Below are 24,119 nucleotides of genomic sequence, written 5' to 3'. Positions count from 1 at the left end.
ACAAAAGTATTACACTATTGATGCTGTTATTAAATCTACCTCAGCACATCAAAGAAACTGACACACCGACATGTTTTCCATCTGGCTTATAAACAACCCAAGTTGGGTTAAAAAAAATAATAGACAAACCCAGAAATGTGGTTGTTTGAATGGGTCCATTCACTGGGTTGAAACAGCCCAATTTCTGGGTTTGTCTATTTTCAACTCAACTTGGGTTGTTTTTAATCCAGCATTTTTTGTATATACCGGTATTTTTATCATTGAATATAGCAGTATTTATTGTGATTTATCCATGCACATCTTTTCTTTAATTCATATGCCTCGTTATCTTGATCATAATCTCATAATCGTCCCTCTTGCATCTCCTCTCTGATAATGAGGTTGATTTGTTGCTCCACTGGGCTGTGATTATGGGGCGTGTATCAACCGATCCAGGAAAGACCTCAATTGGATAGAACGACAACCAATCAGAGCAGCGGAGCTCAACTGCACTGTGTTGCCAAGTCTGCAGGTTGAAGCGACCTCAATTATGTGATATATAGACCCAGGGATGTGAATTTTAGCAGGCAACCTTGCCAAAATAACACACATTTTACCCCCCAAATGCCATTTTTTTCCTGAGAAACCCTCTGGAAAAGCTATTGTTTTGGGCTAGTGTTTGGAATAAGTAACGGTAGAAGAAAAAGTGTAAATGATCTATGCCGCCGGTGTTGTAAAAAAATATTTTAAGGATACACAGAGCACTTACCAAAATGATCGTAATTTCTGAGAGAAATAGTGAAGGTGATGCAGATACAAACAAGCTCTCCGTTTAGGATTCGAACAAATTCAACCCAAGCCCCTTTGATGACGTGATGATTACGTTACTGTTGATCATCTGTCCATCATCGTCTAAAGCCCGCCCTAATGATCTCATTGGTCAGTTTTTTTTCTGCATAATTACTCCTCTATGGATCGAGTCCAGACCGAACCGCCCAAGCTCAGATGTTGTGGGCGGGGCTGAGTTCGGCTGCCATCCAGGTTAGCGGAGATTAGGAGGAGAAGCGGTTAGAGACACAGCGTTATTGCACTCAATGGCTCTGGCTGAGCTGTGATATAAACTAAACACTATTGGCTATTTAAAAAAAAAAGGGGATGATCTGTTCATTATGTCTTGCCCTGTCTTCCTGTTTCAGTGTAAATTAGATTAACACATTGGCACTTCAGTGGGACTTTAAACATTAGGAGATGCAGTTAGTGTTCCCTTTGTGGATATATTGCAATAATTATAATTTATTATTTATGACTAATTTGTAGATGCACATAGATAGAGTTAGTCATGCTCATTGTTCTGTAACTGTGTCAGCATTTTCTGTTGGCATGGGCCTTCTTCTCTTCACGATATTTACATCGTATGTAGCGAGCGAAGGCTTGGCGATACGTTTCGTTGAAAAGTGTGTAGATGAGCGGATTGACCCCAGAGGAGACGTATCCCACCCACACGAAGAAGTGAATGAGTTTATAGAGAACCTCACTGCAGTCGTCCTGACAGATAGCCACCAGCACATTGGTGATGAAGAACGGACACCACATGACCAGGAAGAGAAAGAAGACAATCCCCAAGACTTTGGAGGCCCGTTGCTCATTTTTTATGGCTTGCATCATGCCTCGTCGACCTTGGCCTTGTGGCGCTCCGAACAGACGCTTGTTGATCGGAAATGTGGACTTCTTGGAGGAGGACTCACTGTCGAGCAGACTTGAGTCGCTTGTCTTAGAGGACGGATGTTTGGAGCCATTCTTGCTCTCCTTCGGAAAGGAAGAGCTGTGCTTCTGAAGATCACGGAGAGTGAGGCAATAGCAGACTACCATGATGACCAGAGGAACGCAGAAGGCCACGAATGATCCAACCAGGACGAAGAGAGGCTCATTCAGGGCGCAGGTGCCATTTACGAACACCTTCTGCTTATCCTGGAAACCCATTACTGGAATGGGCAGGGACAACACTGAAAGAAAAGAACAAAACAACAACAACAAGAGTGAATGATCACGTCAGAAAGCTTGTTTTAACCCATCTCATCCCAGACAGCAACATAGTGTCAGCCCAGATTCGGCCCACATCTGGCACTATACTGTAGTCTGGAATCCCACCGGTTAGGGGAGAGCGGGGCACACCTCATTAAGAGACGAGGGATGACCCTTTTAGACCATGTGCTGGATGCGCTGACCGCTTTGTCCGTATTAAAACTAGCAAAAGTGGATTCGGACTAGGGTAACACTTAATTTTAGGGTTCAGTTATTAATTAACTAGTTGCTTGTTAGCATGCATATTACTAGTATATTGTCTGTTTATTAGTACTTATAAAGCACATATGAATGCCTTATTCTGCATGATCCTATTCTACATCCCTTAATCCTACCCAATACCTAAATTTAAATGCTACAAAACTACCTTACTAACTATTAATAAGCAGTAAATTAGGAGTTTATAGAGGCAAAAGTCATAAATAATAGTGAATATGTGTTCCCCAAACTAAAGTGTTACCAGAGCCCCTGCGCCGAGAGCTTCAGGTCGGTAAAATAGGGCCCTAAGTGTTTCATTTTTAGCTGTCTGATTTTTACTGTAGTTAATGTGATTAAGAACAGATTTAAACAGGCATATACAGTGAACACTGATTGACAACAGCAAATTTTATAACGGCTTGAGATTGAGATGGGATCATTATGATAAAACCATAAGAGGAGCTGTGCAGAAATACTAAGCGTTATGAGTCAGAAATGCTGAATACATAATACGGTTGTATTATGCTGACTGTGAGTGATCAAAAAGACCTGCGGGCCTGATGCAGCAGTAATCGCTCCTCCTGTCAGATCCTGTTAGCGCCGTTTCTCTAGGTATAGACGTCAAGCAGAGTCTACAACAGCCCCAGGAGCACAGAGAAACAGGGTCAGACTGCTTGCCTGACTGCTCACATTATTGCATTTAGTAGAGGAATAGCTCCAATATCCTGCAAACCAATGTTTTATATATTGGCTTTAAAGGGTTAGTTCACCCAGGCATGATGGATCCATGCTCTCATTCTGTTTACGCCAAATTCTGACTCTACCATCTGAATGTCTCAACAGAAATCGAGACTCTTCAGACCAGGCAACATTTTTCCAACAATTTTTTCCAGTCTTCAACTGTCCAATTTTGGTGAGCTTGTGCAAATTGTCGCCTCTTTTTCCTATTTGTAGAGGAGAAGAGTGGTACCCGGTGGGGTCTTCTGCTGTGGTAGCCCATCCGCCTCAAGGTTGTGTGTGTTGTGGCTTCACAAATGCTTTGCTGCATACCTCGGTTGTAACGAGTGGTTATTTCAGTCAAAGTTGCTCTTCTATCAGCTTGAATCAGTCGGCCCATTCTCCTCTGATCTCGAGCATCAACAAGGCATTTTCACCCACAGGACTGCTGTATACTGGATGTTTTTCCCTTTTCACACCATTCTTTGTAAACCCTATGATTGTGTGTGAAAATCCCAGTAACTAAGCAGATTGTGAAATACTCAGACCGGCCCGTCTGGCACCAACAACCATGCCACGCTTAAAACTGCTTAAATCTCCTTTCTTTCCCATTCTCACATTCAGTTTGGAGTTCAGGAGATTGTCTTGACCAGGACCACACCCCTAAATGCATTGAAGCACCTGCCATGTGATTGGTTGATTAGATAATTGCATTAATGAGAAATTGAACAGGTGTTCCTAAAAATCCTTTAGGTGAGTGTATATATACAGTATAAACAGACTATATACTGTGTATATATACAGTCTTGTTCAAAATAATAGCAGTACAATGTGACTAACCAGAATAATCAAGGTTTTTCGTATATTTTTTTTATTGCTACGTGGCAAACAAGTTACCAGTAGGTTCAGTAGATTCTCAGAAAACAAATGAGACCCAGCATTCATGATATGCACGCTCTTAAGGCTGTGCAATTGGGCAATTAGTTGAATTAGTTGAAAGGGGTGTGTTCAAAAAAATAGCAGTGTGGCATTCAATCACTGAGGTCATCAATTTTGTGAAGAAACAGGTGTGAATCAGGTGGCCCCTATTTAAGGATGAAGCCAACACTTGTTGAACATGCATTTGAAAGCTGAGGAAAATGGGTCGTTCAAGACATTGTTCAGAAGAACAGCGTACTTTGATTAAAAAGTTGATTAGAGAGGGGAAAACCTATAAAGAGGAGCAAAAAATGATAGGCTGTTCAGCTATAATGATCTCCAATGCCTTAAAATGGAGAGCAAAACCAGAGAGACGTGGAAGAAAACGGAAGACAACCATCAAAATGGATAGAAGAATAACCAGAATGGCAAAGGCTCAGCCAATGATCACCTCCAGGATGATCAAAGACAGTCTGGAGTTACCTGTAAGTACTGTGACAGTTAGAAGACGTCTGTGTGAAGCTAATCTATTTTCAAGAATCCCCCGCAAAGTCCCTCTGTTAAAAAAAAGGCATGTGCAGAAGAGGTTACAATTTGCCAAAGAACACATCAACTGGCCTAAAGAGAAATGGAGGAACATTTTGTGGACTGATGAGAGTAAAATTGTTCTTTTTGGGTCCAAGGGCCACAGGCAGTTTGTGAGACGACCCCCAAACTCTGAATTCAAGCCACAGTACACAGTGAAGACAGTGAAGCATGAAGGTGCAAGCATCATGATATGGGCATGTTTCTCCTACTATGGTGTTGGGCCTATTTATCGCATACCAGGGATCATGGATCAGTTTGCATATGTTAAAATACTTGAAGAGGTCATGTCAGGGGCGTAGCCATCTTTTCAGAAGTGAGGTGGACAGAAATGTCGTAATACCCCCCCCCCCCCCCCCCTTCTTTTTTGGACCAATATAATTTATCACATCTCTTGCTTTTAATTGGGCAAGATATCAAATACACTACTGACCAATAACCACTAATTAATATCTATAATATTATTCTCCTATTTCTTATGCCAATTTTACTGCTACAAACAATTGTGCATTAAGATTCCATAGATTTTATGCAATGTAAAAAAATATAGATATATTCTGATGTAAACCATGCTGTTCTCCATGTGAAGATATAGTAAAGTGTCATTTATTCCTGTGATCAAAGCTGAATTTATCATCATTACTCCAGTCTTCAGTGTCACATGATCCTTCACTAATCATTCTCAGATGAGGATCTGATGATCAACACACATTTATGATTATTATCAGTTTTGCTGCTCAAGGTGCTGCTTAATTTTTGTGGAAACCATCTAAACATTTGTGGTAAAATTAAAAAAGAGAGAAATTAATACTTTTATTGATCAGGCATGCATTTAATTGATCACAAGTGATATTTTTAATATTAAAAAAGATAATGTATTTAATAAATGCAAATAAATGCTGTCCATTGAACTTTCTATTCATTAAAGAATCCTGAAAAATAACATGTAGGCTATCGTGGTTTCCACAACATTTTTAAGCACAACTGTTTTCAACACAGATAATAATTATAAATGTTTCTTGATTATAAAATTATTTTTTATATCTTATATCTTGATTATATCTTGATTATTATATCCTGACTATAACGATTAGTGAAGGATCATGTGACACTGAAGACTGGAGTAATGATTATAAATTCAGCTTTGATCACAGGAATAAATTACTATATATATATTCACATAGAAAAAAAAGCTGTTTTAATTTGTAATAATATTTCAAAATAGTACTGTTTTAACTATTTTTGATTACATAAATGCAGCCTTGGTGAGCAGAAGATACTAAACATTAAAAGCGTCTCAGGTTACGTATGTAACCCTAGTTCCCTGAGGGAACGAGACGCTGCGTCGAAACGCTGTGAGAACGCCTCTGCGTAAATGCGTCGTGAAGCGCGTGTAGAACCAATCCATCGGGAGATCGATCGTCGCCGACATGATGACGTCGCCGACGTGATGACGTCATCGACCGGAGACTATAAAAGGTCCGCGAACACAAACAGGAACTAGCTTCTGATAAAGCCTGAAGTAAGTGATCACGGGCACGCCGGGAGTATGGCAGGGCGACGCAGCGTCTCGTTCCCTCAGGGAACTAGGGTTACATACGTAACCTGAGACGTTCCCTTTCGGGGAACTCGAGCTGCGTCGAAACGCTGTGAGAACGCTTATACCCACATCGCCATAGGACCAAGTGTCTCGTATGTGTGAAGCCGAAGCGCACACGGTTACGAGAGTACCTGCGCCCCAACAGTAGATGCCAGGTCTAGTTCGTAGAACCTGACGAAGGTTAATGAAGACTACCATCCGGCCGCGTTGCAAATATCATGGAGGGAAGCCCCCGACAAAAGTGCTTTCGAAGCAGCCATACCCCTGGTAGAATGCGCCCGGACAGCCAGTGGAGACGGCTGCCCGGCCGCCTCGTAAGCAAGTGAAATGGCCTCGACCACCCACTTGCTCATCCTCTGCTTAGATACGGGGGCCCCCTTCTTAGGGGGCCCGAAACAGACAAATAACTGATCAGTCTTTCTCCACAGGGCAGCTCTGTGGACATATGTATCCAACGCCCTAACAGGGCACAGCAGATTTAATCTTTCCTGGTCTGACGTCGAGAACGGAGGAGGACAGAAGGCTTGGAGAGTGATGGGGCCCCGTGGGCTCGTAGGAACCTTGGGGACATAACCCGGCCAGGGATGCAGAAAGGCTTTCACCATCCCAGGCGCAAACTCTAAACATGAGGGTGCTACAGACAGGGACTGAATATCTCCTATTCTTTTGAGAGATGAAATGGCCAACAGAAAGATGGTTTTTAGGGTGAGGAACTTGTCCGAAACCTCCTCTAAAGGTTCGAACGGTGGCCCAGACAAGCCCCTCAAGACAATGGCCAAGTCCCATGCTGGGACCCTCGAGTGCATAGCCGGCCTCAACCTCAAAGTGCCACGGAGGAAGCGTGTAATTAGAGGGTGTCTTCCCAAAGACACTCCACCGAAAGGGACGTGGAAGGCACCCAAGGCCGCCACGTACACCTTTATTGTGGAGGGGGTCAACCCTGCCGAGAACCTTGCCTGCAGGAACTCCAGCACTGTACCAACCGGGCAGTTAACTGGGTCCCACTGGCGTTCTCTGCACCATGCTGAGAAAAGTTTCCATTTCAGAGCATACAGCTTCCTTGTGGATGGAGCTCTGGAGTGAAGGATGGTCTCTACGACCTCGGCCGAGAGACCTTCCTCTATGAGCCTAGCCCCCTCAGAGGCCAGGCCCACAGTTTCCACATCTCCGGGCGTGGGTGCAGGAATCTCCCGCCCGCCTGAGAGAGTAGATCCCTCCTGGTCGGAATCTCCATCGGAGAGCCTCCCAGGAGAGATATCAGGTCCGAAAACCATACTCGGGTCGGCCAGTACGGAGCCACTAGAAGTACCTGGGCCCCGTCCTGGCGTACCCTCTCCAGAACTCCTGGAAGCAAGACAATCGGGGGGAAGGCGTACATAGGTAGCCTCGGCCACTCCTGTACCATGGCATTCAACCCCAGCGGGGCTGGATGGGTCAGAGAAAACCACTGCGGGCAGTGAGAATTCTCCGCCGAAGCAAATAGGTCTATTTCTTCTCTCCCATATACCTTCCATAGGAGCTCCACCACCTCTGGGTGGAGTCTCCATTCCCCGGGCCTCGGCCCCTGCCTCGACAGGCTGTCTGCTTCAGGACCCCCGGGATATATACTGCTCTGATTGACAGCAATTTCCCTTGGGCCCACAGGAGGATCCGATGTGCCAATTTGTCCAACGGACGGGACCTCAGACCCCCCTGGTGATTTATATAGGCGACCACCGACGTGTTGTCTGACCTGACTAGCACATGGTGGCCCCTGAGGTCGGGCAGGAACTGTTTCAATGCAAGAAACACTGCGAGCATCTCTAGCCGATTTATGTGCCAGTGCCGCTGATGTTCCTGCCATAGACCCTGGGATGAGCGACCACTCATGGTCGCCCCCCAGCCCGTGAGAGAGGCATCTGTCGTTAGCGTTACGCGACGAACATGAGCCCCTAACACGGGACCCTGAGATAAAAACCCCGGGTTTTTCCACATGACCAGAGCACGTAGGCATCGCCGCGTGACTTTGATCATGCAGAGCGGATTTCCCCTCGGGGAGAACCCTTTTGTTTTGAGCCACCACTACAGTGGCCTCATGTACAGTAGGCCAAGAGGTATTACGTTGGACGCTGCTGCCATGAGACCTAACAGTTTCTGGAACTGCTTCACAGTGACGGCCCGGTCTAGCTTCTGCTCTTTGACTGCTGCCAGGATCGATGCTATGCGTGTTGGCGATAATTGCGCCCGCATAATTACCGAATCCCAGTCCACGCCTAAAAAAGTGGTTCTCTGAGCCGGAGAAAGCACACTCTTCTTGGCGTTCAGCCTCAACCCCAATTTCGACATGTGTGCGAGAACAGCATCTCGATGCTGAACCACCATCTGTTCTGTATTCGCTAGAATCAGCCAGTCGTCGATATAATTCAGTATGTGGATGCCCTGCAGACGCAACGGCGCCAGCTGCATCCACACACTTGGTAAATGTGCGGGGTGACAGAGCTAGACCGAAAGGAAGTACACGATATTGGTATGCCTCTCCCCCGAAGGCAAACCTCCGGAACTTCCTGTGATGTGGAAGGATGGAGACAAAATACGCATCTTTGAGGTCTATGGTGACAAACCAATCCTCCGATTTGATCTGCGACACAATCTTTCTGAGTGTGAGCATCTTGAACTTGAGCTTGGCCACTGAGCGATTTAAGAGATGCAGATCTAATATCGGGCGTAAGCCCCCATCCTTCTTTGGCACGATGAAGTAACGGCTATAAAACCCAGACTCCCTGCCGGGAGGAGGAACCCTTTCTATAGCCCCCTTTCGCAGGAGTGTCTCTACTTCCTGTGCCCTCACCAGAGCCTGCTCCGGGCCCACCTCTGTAGGTAGGACACCGCTGAAAGGAGGTGGCCGCCCTTTAAATTGAATGGCATACCCCCTTTCGATTATCTGCAGGACCCAACGAGATATATTTAATAGACGTTTCCATTAGTCTAGAAAATCTACTAAGGGAACCAGCCTCTCGAGGCTGGCCTCTGGTGTACTTTGAACAGCAAGCACAGTGCCCTGAAGCGGCGGACCGGCAGGGAACGACTGACTTGACTGCTCGGGAGCCCCCCGAAGGGGGAGCGGGCCACCCTCGAGTGGCCCGCGGGGACCGTCTGCGCCCCGGCATTGCGGCGGGGTTGGCAGCGCGGCCCCCAGAGGGCGCTGCAGGACAACGGGTACCGTAGGCAGAGGTAAACACCGTTTCCCTACGGAGGGGACTACCCTCAGCGTCCTTTTGTTTCCCCTGCCCTCCGAGGAGGGGGCGGACCACCCTCAGGTGGCCCGCGGAGACCCTCTGCGCCCCGACATTGCGGCGGGGTTGGCAGCGCGGCCCCTTGAGGGTACCGAAGGAAGACGGGTACCGTATGCTGAGGTAAGCACCGTCTTCCCACGGAGGGGAAACTAAGGGAACCAGCCTCTCGAGGCTGGCCTCTGGTGTAATTTGAGCAGCGAGTGCAGTGCCCTGAAACGGCGAACCGGCAGGGAACACCTGACCTGACTGCTCGCATGCCCTCCGAGGAGGGGGCGGACCACCCTCAGGTGGCCCGCGGAGACCCTCTGCGCCCTGACATTGCGGCGGGGTTAGCAGCGCGGCCCCCTGTGGGCACCGAAGGAAGACGGGTACCGTGTGCTGAGGTAAGCACCGATTTCCTTCGGAGGGGAAATTCCAGGGACGATGGAGCTGAAGGCGAGAGATAGCTCGCAAGCGTCTCTTCGATCTTCGGCATCGCCCCATAACCATAGTGTCTCAGCCCAAATATATTACTATATGCAGATGTATGTGGGCTGAACACTCTATATGATACCGGTTTCCTCCATGACCTAGACACCTTGGTGTGCAGGTCAGGGAAGAACGGCAGGACGTTGATGCTTTGCACGAGAGGGCAGGAATCGCTCATCTAATTTCATTTTCTCTGATTTCGATGGGATTCAGATATTTCAGCCAGCCAGTCGTTTCTTATTTTTATATTTAACCTGGCCACAGCTCTCGTGAGAACCTCAACTCACTAGCGGGTGACTGAAGTGGCGAGTCTTCAGTCGCGATGCTCTCAACGTCCACCTCCTCAGAGCTGGATAGTTGGAGCACCGGTGCCCCGTCCGGGGAGGAAGAGACCGCAGAGCGGGCTTCCAAACCCCGAGACGAGACACTGGACGATACAGGTGAGGGCTGAGATAAGGCTGGGCCCGTCTCAAACCCCTCTGTAAAGTCCATGTGTGAACCCCACGACTGAAGCCACCGCTCTGCCTCGGCAGCAGCGGGACCGAGCCGCGGGGAACACGAGCCGAAGCACCCTCCTCGAAGAGTGCCCGGCGGGAGCGCAGCATTCTTAACGGAAGCCGCTTAAAAAATGCTCGCAAGCGGCCCCCTCAAGGGCTGCCTGAGCGTGCTGCGCTCCCAAACAGCCATACACAATGAGTGTGTTTCCCACACGCAATTTATATATTTTGAGGGCAGGGATGAACACACTGTGAAATGCTGTTCACTCGCCATAATCTCCTTTTTCTCTTTATGTTATAAAATATATATCAGATATATTTAACAAAGGTGGAAAATTCTCTCTAATGGACAGACAAAAACACCAAATAGACAGACAGGTTCACACAGATCGCTTACTGAAGGCACAGAAGCTAGTTCCTGTTTGTGTTCGCGGACCTTTTATAGTCTCCGGTCGATGACGTCATCACGTCGGCGACGTCATCACGTCGGCGACGATCGATCTCCCGATGGATTGGTTCTACACGCGCTTCACGACGCATTTACGCAGAGGCGTTCTCACAGCGTTTCGACGCAGCTCGAGTTCCCCGAAAGGGAACTGCATTATTCATATAGCCTACTTTATTGTCAATAAATAGCCTACATTGAGATGACTTGAAAAACACACATAAAGCATATATTGTCGCAATCGTCTGATTGTCTTCGTCACGTTTCATCACTCATAACGATTGTTTTCCTTCAGCTCAGCTACAGCTCCAGAGGTATTACCTCTACGAATCCGCTTTTGGACTTTCTGTGAGAGAGCGCCCTCCTCATATTCAGATTCGAATAAAATTACAGGTCCTGCATAGATTATTTTTTGTCTCTGAATTTAAATCTTGATGTATTCACTTTGGTTTCTATGTAAATACATTTGCCCGTGACCTCAAGAAGCGCGCTCTCAACCGAGATTAGAGAAGGCTGTTTTTTAGCGTCCCTGTTAACTTGCCCGCCCTCGCGCAGGTTCGAATCCCGCTCGGAGCGGGTCGACTAGGATCGATGAGACCCAGTAAAAGTGCGGGGGACGGGTCATGTTGCCCTATGCTGAAGAGGACATGCCCTTGAAACGGTTGTTTCAACAAGACAATAACCCAAAACACACTAGTAAACGGGCAAAGTCTTGGTTCCAAACCAACAAAATTAATGTTATGGAGTGGCCAGCCCAATCTCCAGACCTTAATCCAATTGAGAACTTGTGGGGTGATATCAAAAATGCTGTTTCTGAAGCAAAACCAAGAAATGTGAATGAATTGTGGAATGTTGTTAAAGAATCATGGAGTGGAATAACAGCTGAGAGGTGCCACAAGTTGGTTGACTCCATGCCACACAGATGTCAAGCAGTTTTAAAAAACTGTGGTCATACAACTAAATATTAGTTTAGTGATTCACAGGATTGCTAAATCCCAGAAAAAAAAATGTTTGTACAAAATAGTTTTGAGTTTGTACAGTCAAAGGTAGACACTGCTATTTTTTTGAACACACCCCTTTCAACTAATTGCCCAATTGCACAGCCTTAAGAGCGTGCATATCATGAATGCTGGGTCTCGTTTGTTTTCTGACAATCTACTGAACCTACTGGTAACTTGTTTGCCACATAGCAATAAAAAATATACTAAAAACCTTGATTATTCTGGTTAGTCACATTGTACTGCTATTATTTTGAACAAGACTATATATATATATATATATATATATATATATATATATATATATATATATATATATATATATATATATATATATATGATCCTCACTCAACTCTTCTTGCCTTACAACCAAACATCCCAAATTATGACAATAAGGCCATTTTCTTGTTTTATTTTAACCGTGATGAAAGCCTGAGTGTTGTACAGTATAAATCATCATCCGAACACTGGATGCTTCATTCTCACCTACAGAAATGGTCCAAACAATGATTATTTTGAGCATGGCCTTGCAAAGTGAGTTGCTGCGGCTGTATTTGATTGGATTACGGATGCCGATGTAGCGGTCCAGAGAAATGGCACACAGGTGCATGATTGAGGCTGTGGAGAAGAGCACGTCGAGGAAGATCCACATGGGACACAGCAGCTCAGGGAGAGGCCAGGTGTGATCTGCACACACACATTCAGAAGCAGTGAGTACAGCTGAGAGGAACATCCTAGGATCTTCACACACCGTTTATCAATGTTTTAACCTAATAGGAATCACATACTTGATTAATTAAGTTTTGTATTAAATTAAGTTTTCTGAAATGCTTAAATATACAAATAATACATTATTTAATTAAATATGCACTCATTTACAAACATTTGTGGAACATAAATCTGAAATACAGGTTGAAAATGGTTGATACATTGCGATTACAATCACTCCAAAAATCTGAAAATACTTTCTTTTTTTCAAAAATTACCCTGTTTTGGGGAATAAAATGTTATGAACAAAATGAACAAACCCCTCTGTGAAAACCTCCAGAATATAGACTACATTAGAATAAAATTAGATGAAGATGACTTAAAAAAATGTGTATTTTGAACATAAAAACACATTTCTTTTTCACTAGAAGACGATGCCAAAAATATCAAAATTCATCATTGCCTGAGCAAACAATGGTTTCGCCTGAAGTGTCAGCCTGAAATGATATGCCACTACTTAGCTGTTCCACAAACGATAAATTGTATAATAAACTGATATTACAATTACTTTAAATTGTAAAATTCAGGGGAATCACACAAAGACATGTCTGCACAATTTTTCACCACAAATAAATAAAAAAGAAAATAAATTATTGGTAACACTTTAAAATGCAGTTTAAAACAGTGCATATAACATTTTATTAGTTATGAAATAATTAAAAATACTTCTAAAGCATTAATCATTCTTAGCTAATAATTCCAACATTTTGTAATTTAATGGACCTGAGCTAAAAGGAACTACCGATGAACAGCTGTATTTTTAATAAATCCCTCAAATTTATTTCTCATTGTTAATTAGTTAATGCATTTACTAACGTTAATGTAAGGTGTTGCCAATATAGTATTTTACATAAAGACAATAAAGCACATTCTAGGAAAAGTACTTTTTATTTGCATGACAAAACCTATTATTTTTAGAGTAACTCATTCATTTAGCCTTTCAGTTTCAGGTGTGCTTTGCTTTTTGTGTTCATGCTTTAAAAACCTCTTCAGACCATTGCTGTATAGTACTTACTGTAAAGAATACTGATGAGTGAGGCTGGCATAACCAGGAATCCCACCAGCATGTCAGCCACGGCCAGAGAGCACAGGAAGTAGTTGGTGGCATTGTGCAGCTTGCTTTCGATGGACACCGCCATTATCACCAGAATATTCCCAGCAACGGTAAAAAATATAATCGCCAGGATGAACAGAGCCGCCCAGTTCTTCCCCGCAGGTTGTGTGTCCTCTATCTCTGAGAAGTTGGATCTGAAATCGCTGTGGTTGATGTCCGAAGAGACGCTCCAGGGAAGAGTAGCGTTCAGTAAGGCCATCGTGGGAAAAGTCAGATGGAAGTGTGATATTGCTCGCAGTGTCTGTCGGTGTTGATTCAGTTTGAGATGTAAGATCGTCTCAGGTGTCAAATGACTCCAGGGCGTCTTCGTGACAGCGGCGTACTCTACACCTTTACAGACAATACTGTTCAGATGAAGAGACAGATCAACATTAACAGCACGATTAGATAGATAGATAGATAGATAGATAGATAGATAGATAGATAGATAGATAGATAGATAGATAGATAGATAGATAGATAGATAGATAGATAGATAGATAGATAGATAGACGGACAGACGGATGGACAGACAGATAGATAGATAGATAGATAGATAGATAGATAGATAGATAGATAGATAGATAGATAGATAGATAGATAGATAGATAGATAGATAGATAGATAGATAGATTAGAGGTTTATTTCCTTCCTTTGAAAAGGCTGGTTAAGCACATCCTATTCTTTTGAAACCATTATGATCAAATATTGACACATGTAAATGTTTGTTTAAACTGAAATGACTTGCAATTCTTGTAGGAAAACGTTGAGACATCAAAAGTGTAATGAGTTTAATAGTTAAGCGCTACCTTCTACTGTATGTTTACCTGATAACTTTGAAGCAGTGACTTCAGTCAGAAGAACGGAGGGGTGAAGATATACTCAGATATCAGACCTCTGTCCCTTTGATGAGCTCCACAAACTACACCAATGCCAACACGGAAAGGTTGAGTTGGGTCACCGATTCATGTATAATAATATAATAACCCTTAATATAGCTACATAAACATAAAATTTCAGCATTTACTCTCTTTGTAAAGTCCGGCACAGATTAGAAATCTGCTGCAACTAATCCATTTTAAGTTCAGCTTAATACAGTCAGATATGATTTCACATGACTTTTTCTATTAAGTACATTGAACTTTCAGTAATACTTGAGGGAATATTTTCAGGTGGATTTCACAAAAATGCGTATAAATAGTAAGAGTGTGCAATGTCGTGGAATGTATACGCCAAATCTAATTTTGGCGTGCACATGCTACGCTGTTTTTCGCGTGCATATGATACACACTTTACCACCCACTGCACTACTCTAATCCTACCCAAGAGTGTGTCATATACACACCATAAAGTGTGTATCATACGCACGCGAAAAACGTCTCGGGTTACTATTGTAACTCTTGTTCCCTGAGAGGGAACGAGACACTGCGTCGTCGAGTGACGACACTCTGGGAACGCCCCCAGCGTGACGGCTCTGAAGTATGAATGAAATCAGCCACCAATCCGATTGGTGCAACGTCATGACGTAGTAGGCGACGGCGTACGCGGAAGCTATAAGAAGGCGCCGCCCCAAACAACAGACAGCCTTTGCGATGAAGCGAGCACTCTACGTGCAGGTGTGGCGACGAGACACAGTGTCTCGTTCCCTCTCAGGGAACAAGGGTTACAATAGTAACCCGAGACGTTCCCTATATCGAGGGAACTCAACACTGCGTCGTCGAGTGACGACACTCTGGGAACGCAATACCCACTATGCCACACTGAAACACGCACATCCTGGTGTGAAGCTGGGAACCAGGCACACTCAGGATGCAAGCACTCTAGCACCCGGCGTAGCCGGGAGGTCCAGCTTATAGAACCTTATAAAGGTGTGTGGATTAGCCCAACCTGCCGCCTCACAAATCTCAATAAGTGAGGCTCCCGAAAGGAGGGCCACCGAGGAGGCCAAGCCCCTTGTAGAGTGAGCCCTCATGGCCATGGGTGAAGGCAAATTGCGCACCCGATAAGCCGTGGCTATAGCCTGCACGATCCAGTTACTAATAGTCTGTCTCGCCGCAGGCAACCCTTTCTTAGGGGGGCCAAAGCACACCAAAAGCTGGTCCGACTTCCTCCAATAAGCTGACCTCTCCAAATAGATCCTCAATGCCCTAACAGGGCAGAGCAGGTGCAGCCTAGCTTCCTCTGCCATCGCGTGAGGCGGAGGATGAAAAGCCTGAAGAAATACTGACCCCATCCCCGAAGATGGGACCTTGGGCACGTAGCCTGGTCTGGGGTGCAAGATAGCTTTCACCCCGCCAGGGGCAAACTCCAAGCAGGTTGGCGTTACCGCCAAGGCCTGGAGGTCCCCCACTCTCCTCAGAGAAGTGATAGCGAGGAGAAAAGCTACCTTGAGGGTCAGATTCCTCGCCTCAGCCGACTCCAATGGTTCAAAGGGGGCCTCAGCCAGCCCTTCGAGAACCACTGCCAGGTCCCAGGCTGGGACTCTGGGATGAGCCGCAGGCCTCAATCTCCTAGCCCCATGGAGGAACCGTACTACCAAGTGGTGCCTGCCCAGTGGGCCCCCTTCTAAAGGCGAATGGAAAGCCCCTATGGCAGCCACATACACCTTTAGAGTGGATGGGGTCAAACCGGCGGAGAAACGGTCCTGGAGGAACTCCAGCACTGAGGCGACTGCACAGTTAACTGGGTTCACCCCCCGTTCTCTACACCAGCTAGTGAAGACATTCCACTTAAGGCTATAAAGTTTCCTCGTAGAGGGAGCCCTAGATCTGAGAATGGTCTCTACGACCTCTTGTGGCAGACCATCCTCTAGCTACTGTGCCCCCTCAAGGGCCAGACCCAGAGGTCCCACAACTCTGGCCTGGGGTGGAATATCATTCCCCCTGCCTGAGACAGCAGATCCCTCCTCAGAGGGACCTGCCACGGGGTTCCATTTAGTAGTGCCACAATGTCGGAGAACCAAGCTCGGGACGGCCACCGGGGTGCCACTAATAGGAGGCTGATGCCCTCCCGGCGGACTCGCTCTAGAACTCCCGGGAGCAGAATGATCGGGGGAAATGCGTACAGACGCCGCCTCGGCCACGTCTGTGTCATAGCATCCAGCCCCAACGGGGCCGGAGGCCTGAGGCCGAACCACAGCGGACAGTGGGTCGTTTCTGGTGATGCAAACAGATCCACTTCCACCGGGCCGAACCTCTCGCACATGGCCTCTACCACCTCGGGGTGGAGCCGCCACTCCCCGGGCCTCAGCCCCTGCCTCGACAGGACGTCCGCTCCCTGGTTCTGGTCCCCTGGGACACACATCGCTCTGAGGGAAGACAGTTTCCCCTGGGACCACAGGAGGATCTGATGCGCCAACCTGCATAGTGGGCGCGACCTCAAACCCCCCTGGTGATTCAGATACGATACTACTGACGTGTTGTCGGATCGTATCAGGACATGGTGGCCGTGGAGGTCTGGGAGAAAGCTCCTCAAAGCTTTGTAAACCGCCAACATTTCCAAGCAATTTATGTGCCAGGAAGAATGTTGGGGTCCCCACAGACCTCTCGTGAACCGGCCTTCCATGACCACGCCCCAGCCTGTGAGGGAGGCGTCTGTTGAAAGGATCTTCCTGCAACATAACGCTCCTAACACCGGCCCTTGGGACAGGAACCTCGGATTCTTCCATATGACGAGGGAACGAAGGCATCTGCTCGTTACCCTGATCATACGGAAAGGTTTTCCCCTCGAAAAGAACCCCTTGGTTCCTAGCCACCACTGGAGGGGCCTCATGTATAGCAGGCCGAACGGAATCACGTTGGACGCTGCTGCCATGAGACCCAGCAGTCTCTGAAACTGCTTCACAGTGCGGCTGTGGCCTAGCTTCATTCCTGAGACCTCCGCCAGTATGGAACCCACCCTTGCGGGAGACATGCTCGCTCGCATCGTGGTTGAATCCCATACTACACCAAGGAACGTAGTCCTCTGGGCGGGTGTTAACATGCTCTTGGCCGTGTTCAGTCTCAGCCCCAAGCACCTGAGATGGGCTAAAACGACATCTCGATGCCGAATCGCCACAATGAGCCAGTCGTCGTTATAATTCAGTACACGGATGCCCTGAAGCCTCATCGGGGCCAGAGCCGCATCCATGCACTTTGTAAAGGTGCGAGGGGAAAGAGCTAGACCGAAAGGAAGCACCCGATATTGGTACGCTTCGCCCCCGAAAGCGAACCTCAGGAACTTCCTGTGGGCAGGAAGGATGGAGACATGAAAGTAAGCGTCCGTTAGATCTATCGTGATGAACCAGTCCTCGAACTGGATCAGGCTCACGATCACTTGAATTGTGAGCATCTTGAACCTGAATCTCCTCAGAGACCGATTCAAGTACCTCAGATCTAATATTGGACGTAAGCCCCCACCCTTTTTGGGAACAATGAAATAGCGGCTGTAAAAGCCCGACTCCCTGTCTGGCGGAGGGACCCTTTCTATCGCCTCCTTGACCAGCAGAGACTGCACTTCTTGTTCCATAACCTGCCTCTGGGCCGGGGGGACCACGGTCCAGACCACATCGCTGAACTTCGGTGGTGGAGCTCTGAACTGTAATCTGTTCCCCCTTTCCTACTGTACTCAGGACCCAAGCAGAGATATTCGGGAGGCATGACCATGCACTGATATATTCTATTAGGGGACCCACCGAACCTCCTGCCCGACCCCCTGAAGCGGCCATCCGGCACAGCTTAGTCGGGGAAGATTTTCGGTGTGCGCACGCATTCGCTGCCCCGCCGCAGGCCGAATTCGAGGCGGCTGAGACGGCGCACGTACGCGGGAAACCGATGAGGCCCGAAGCGTTGTTAACGGCGGGAACACAGCATCGATTTCCCCAGAGCTGCGGGTTCGGAACGATCTTGGTCGTCCGCCCCCGGGAGGGCCAGCTCTGAGCGGTCCTGCCACAGCTAGGACCGCTTGCCAGAAGCCTTCTTCGCCTGAAGGACTTCTCTCAAGTCGCCCTTCGGCTTAGAGGACTTCTGGCGAGAACGCCGCCTCCTCTGCCAAGCTCCCTCAGGAGGGGCGCAGGAAGCGACGCTCTCTTTCTGCACCTGTCTGTAGGCGCTGGTGGAGGGCCGGGACTGGCCACCAGAGACCTCCCTGCTGGCTATAGGAGGCCCCTGGCGGCGAGGGAGGTACTGCATGAAAGCTGCCGACTGCTTCCTCACCTCCTGGAATCTCTCGACGACGCTGTTGACTGCGTCGCCGAAGAGACCCACAGGAGCTATCGGGGAATCCAGCAGGAAGGATTTCTCCTTCTCCTTCATCCCCGATAGGTTCAACCAGAGGTGTCTCTCCACGCACACCATGCCAGCCATAGAGCGGCCGATGGCACGGGCCGTCTCTTTGGTGACGCGGAGAGACAAGTCGGTAGCTTTCCGCAGCTCGGTAATATCGTCCAGTGACGGACCCTCTCTCTCATCGAGCTCTTTGAGGAGCTCAGCTTGGAAGGCCTGCAGTACTGCCATGGTGTGCAGGCAACTACCAGCTCTCCCGGCCGCTCGATATGCCCTGCCCACCAGGGACGACGTGTCCCTGCATGGCTTGGTGGGCAGGACAGGGGCTTTCAGGGACGCTGCTGCCTCGGAAGACAGATAGCTCGCTAACGCCTCCTCGACGCGAGGCAGCGTCCCATAGCCAGCCTCGGCCGCGCCCACAACACACCCAAAGTCGAGGACTGGGGGCGTCGATAGGCGCGACGAGTATGGTTTTCCCCAGGATTTGCACAACTCATTGTGCAAATCCGGGAAAAACGGCAAGCCCCTGCGTGGCGGCTGAACACGCTTTCTGAAGAAGCGTCCATCCAACCTGCTCACAGGCTGGACTTCCACCTCTTCCTGTGGCCAGTCGATCTTAAGTTTGGCCACAGCACGTGTCAGCACGTCCACCAGCTCTTCTTGAGCGGGGGAGTGAAGAGGTGAATTCACCTGCACTCCGCCCGCCTCCAGGCTGAACTGATCTGATCCCTCGGAATCAGACAGCATCCGCACTGGGTTATCGACCTCGTGGGAAGAAGCCGCAGCGCGGGCTTCTTCATGAGGCGGAAGAGCGTCTGAATCATCGGACGAGGATTGGGAAGATGCCTCAGCATGCCCGCCTCCCGTCGCGAGATCCAGTTGTGAGCCCCAGGATCTACGCCGGATCCACGGGGCTCGCGAGCCTGGCCGCTCTCGGAGAACACGGCCAGCTGTGAGCGCAGCACCCGGAGCGGCAGCCTCTCACACTCGCTGCAGGCGGCACCCTCAAGCGCCGCCTGAGCGTGCTGCGCCCCGAGACACTGCACACACAGCTGGTGTGTGTCCGAGCCCGTAATGTAGCGCGGGCACGGATGAACACACCTTCTAAACTGCTCGCTTGCCATGCTTATTCGAAAGACTGGTGACAGACAACAGTAAATAGACAAACAATATTCACACAGAGCGCCTCGCTGAAGAGCAAAGACTGTCTGTTGTTTGGGGCGGCGCCTTCTTATAGCTTCCGCGTACGGCGTCGCCTACTACGTCATGACGTTGCACCAATCGGATTGGTGGCTGATTTCATTCATACTTCAGAGCCGTCACGCTGGGGGCGTTCCCAGAGTGTCGTCACTCGACGACGCAGTGTTGAGTTTGCTCGATATAGGGAACAGCAAAGCATATGCGCGCCAAAATGAGATTTGGCATATACATTCCACGACATTGCACACTCTTACTATTTATACGCATTCACATGTGATTGGATGGATACTTCAGTTGTCAGGTTTATGTTTTGTTTATATGGACTTTTAGTTGGTTTTACCCTATTTCTGTGTTTGTTGCATTGGCTCCTATGTTCCCGCGCTTCAGTGCTTGCTAGTGTGTCTCAACAGTTTAATTAGAAGATACTTTATAAATACAGTCCATTACACGTTTACGGCAGCAGCCATCTTGGAAAACAGTCTTGACTAGTTCGAGTCACGAACAATGTTCTTAGTGAGCTGATCGATAGGAATTAAGTTTGTGAAATCTAATTACATGGACATTTTTATTTTTATTTATTCATTTTCTCTGTTGCGTTCAGTGTTTTCTTCCGGAAACAACAGACCAAATGAGATTCCAAGTCACCGTTCATCACTTAGTACAGCGCTCGTGGCTCGATTCGTCGAGACTGTTTTCCAAGATGGCGTCTGTCTGTAAACGCGTAATGTACTGTCTTTATAAAGTATCCTCCTATTAAACTGTTTGTACACTTACAAAGCTCTCAATGCTTCGGTTTGCATGTAGGGACCCTCATTATGCGGCCGTGTTAGTGTGAGGCTATTCTGAGCCTTGTTAGTGGCATTAACTAGCGATTTAACTTCACTTACTCTGTGCCCCATACACTCGAGTTGTAAGCTAATCGGTTTTTAGAGATAAAACTCTTTACATTCGATTTCATGAAAACGCATCCCAGAGAACGATCTACTCCAGCCTGACAAGCCAGACCCACATCAAGATGTTTGGTCTGGAAACTCCCCATTGACAGCTCAATCCGAGGGGCGGATAAACGGTTGTCTTTCAAACTCCCTCTGCACGCGATAGGATAGCGCTACACCAACCAGAGCAACGAAGGTGAAGCAGAGATCGTTGACAGATCAAACATTCGCCGTATCCGGTCGGCTAAACTCTGAACACATCTTCCCTTTTTAAGAATGACTTCAGTGCCGTTCTTTGTTCTTTTCTCAGAGAAAAGCCAAGTCTTCCAGAGTCGCGGTCAAAGCTGATTGGAAAGACCGCCGTTCGCCAGTTTCTGTGTTTACTAGAAGCACGCAAGCGCAACTCGGCCGTCGTCATTATGGCCCCGCCCACCGACTCTATACGCAATGTGATTGGCCCGGCAAGAGTTTGGGGATTACAGCTCAGAAGGGTATTGAGAGTTACTAGACGACACTCGCGGGCAGATTAAATTTGCTGCCGCTAGGGTGCGTCTAGATTTATAGGCTAGATCTACTCGGTAACCATCTATTAATTACCCCTAGGGTCATTTCTCACCGAAAGTTGTCCTTTAAGCGGGAGCGGGTGGATGCGTAATAGAACCTATAGTGGGAACAAACGAGATGAAAAAAAAAACAGTCCTGCGCAGCCAATCTTCGCATCTGCCTCGCCGTTGCTTGATCCACCCATCCTAATGTCTTCATCACCACTGGTCCCAATTTTAAAATTGTACCTTTAGGGGTACAACAGCTTGTCGCTGGGACAGTACCCTTAAAATGACATCTTTGTACCTTTTTTATTCCTAAAAGATGCATATTTGTACCTTTGAGGACAAATGCGTACCTTAAGATATGAACCTTTTTGTGTAAAAATGATACAAAGTTGTCCTTTTAAGGGGACTGCCCCAGCGACAAGCTGTTGTAAACCCTAAAGGTACAATTTTGACATCCTATTTTTCTGTGTGAACCTTCTCCTCTGTCAATGCCATTCTGTTCCTCAGCCCCGCTCCCCATCCGACAAGTGTTCATTGTGGAACCAATCTATGACACCAGTAATATTTTGAATGATTTCATTTATTTTCACTGTTCAGTTTTATAGTGTGACCTGAACCTTCTCCATTTCAACGGCCTCAGAATGAGCACTGTAATATCATCATGAAGACAGCCAATGAGATGTGTGAATATTGTTGGATCGTTTCAGTTTTGGTCTGTTCATACACTGTAAAAAGAAATCAGGTCTCCAATGGAAAATGTTCTAGTGACTGATCACATCAAAAATTTTCAGTTGGTTGAATTTCTGTGAATTAAATTGCATGATGCTATGATGCAAATTGCACCTGAATGTTTTACAGTGCACAGAGCTATCTTTACTTCATTAGTCTTGAAGTCTTTCACGGATTACTTTAATTTCAGTTTTTGATGACACTATGAGCATCACCGTATGAGAGAGCGGCACGAACAACCAATCCTCTTTACTCCTTATCAACATTATTTATTTTCTGTGAAAGAAATTGGCCTGAATATTGACAGAACTTTGACTATGCATGTGATGCATTTTTGTTTTCACACTTGGATGATGAGGAATGTGAACAAACATGATTTGACTTGATTTGCATTGCTCACACAGTGACTTTCTTGATATTTCACATTTTTTCCTTGTGGCAAAGATATCTCTTCAGAACGATTGCTTAATGTCATGCTTAGAAACAAGAATGTGACATATCAATTAATCATAGAACAGATTTAAAAGGAAAAATGATTCATTTTAAATGGTAGTGCTTTGTTTGCACAAAATACATCATTTACCACTTACAAAAGTTACAAAATATTAATCATTGATGCAACACGGCCTGTGTTGAGCAGCTTTCGGGAACGCGCGTCAGGGATTATTATTTTGCCTGTGGCAAAAGATGACTACCAACGATTGCAAGATTAGGCTTATAAGAAATAAGGATGTGAAATAGCAATTAATCATTGAACAGATTTAAAAGGGGGAAAAAAACATTTTCAAAGGTATGCAAAAATGAGTGACAGCAAGACGTTATTTCAATATATATTGTCTTGATAAAGGCATTATACACTGTAAAATGTGATTAGTTGTCCTTACTTAAAAAAAGTATATATGCAAACTTGTTGCCTCAAAAAATTAAGCAAAGTAATCTTAAGATTAGTGAGTTAGAAAAGCTTGTTTATTTTAAGTCTATAGAAGAATGTGTGGAAACTGATTGCCTTAAAATTCTCAGGTAAGCTGAACTTAACACTCAGTTAAGTAATCTTAATTGCATCAAGTTGTGCTTACTTAAATCATTCAAGTCAACATAATTCTATCTGTGAGCTGAGGAAGTGTACTCCCAGAATGCATTGCAGCATGAATAAATTAATCACAGGGCAATCGTAACTCCGTTTTATTACTTTTGGCGTTATTTTACAATTTTATTTGCTGTCTTTTGTCAGTATAGCCCCAATAATGACAGCAAATGAACTTGTAATAGTCTTATTAAGTGTAAAAAAAAAAATGTTACCATTGTTGTGTTTTGCATGCTGAATGTTGAGGTCTGTGTGTGACTCAAGCATGGTCTATTGTTGGATATTGTCACAAATATAGAGGCATTATATCAACACAATAAAAAATTTGTCAGAAGCATTAGCAATAAAATGTTAAAAGTTTATTAATTGGTTTTACATTTTTATCTTTATGTGCAGATGTGTATGTATATATATATATATATATATATATATATATATATATATATATATATATATATATATATATATATATATATATATATATATACACATATATACTTATTACTTCCCTTCCTTTGAAATCAGATAACTGATTTCGTGTTGCATTGCTGCATCAATAGGAAGAGATTTATAGTAATATAAATTAAGTTCCAAGTGCCCAACCAAAGGGAGCACTTATCACCGTAATGGTGAGAAATTTTAGGAAATCAACATAAATTTATGAAGTCAGCTTATGTGATGCTTTTTTTTGTGTGTGTGTTTTTTTTTTCCTTTGGCAAAATGGTACTCAAGCCAGTCA

At 46.2% G+C, this 24,119-nt stretch overlaps 1 protein-coding gene across 1 annotated transcript; it reads right to left on the bottom strand.

The window, feature by feature from the left end:
- Positions 1-1,341: 1,341 nt before the first annotated feature.
- On the bottom strand, positions 1,342-13,924 carry LOC137047013 (5-hydroxytryptamine receptor 2A). The gene is made up of 3 exons (XM_067424543.1): positions 13,543-13,924; positions 12,246-12,446; positions 1,342-1,982 (listed from the first exon to the last, which is right to left on the bottom strand). The coding sequence occupies exons 1-3, from the start codon at positions 13,838-13,840 to the stop codon at positions 1,342-1,344; spliced, it is 1,140 nt and encodes a 379-aa protein (XP_067280644.1). The 5' UTR covers positions 13,841-13,924.
- Between the last annotated feature and the right edge of the window lie 10,195 nt (positions 13,925-24,119).

This window comes from Pseudorasbora parva, chromosome 18 (genome assembly GCF_024679245.1).
Source record: "Pseudorasbora parva isolate DD20220531a chromosome 18, ASM2467924v1, whole genome shotgun sequence".
Taxonomy (NCBI): domain Eukaryota; kingdom Metazoa; phylum Chordata; class Actinopteri; order Cypriniformes; family Gobionidae; genus Pseudorasbora; species Pseudorasbora parva.
The sequence above is the reverse complement of the archived record's forward strand: the minus strand, read 5'-3'. Positions and strand labels throughout refer to the sequence as shown.

Excerpts from the sequence above, each read along its gene's own strand:
- LOC137047013 (XM_067424543.1), bottom strand. The coding sequence starts at position 13,840 with ATGGCCTTACTGAACGCTACTCTTCCCTGGAGCGTCTCTTCGGACATC. Across the intron at positions 12,447-13,542 it reads ACTCATCAGTATTCTTTACA|ATCACACCTGGCCTCTCCCT; the intron begins GTAAGTACTATA and ends GTGTGTGTGCAG. Across the intron at positions 1,983-12,245 it reads TGTTTGGACCATTTCTGTAG|TGTTGTCCCTGCCCATTCCA; the intron begins GTGAGAATGAAG and ends CTTTTCTTTCAG.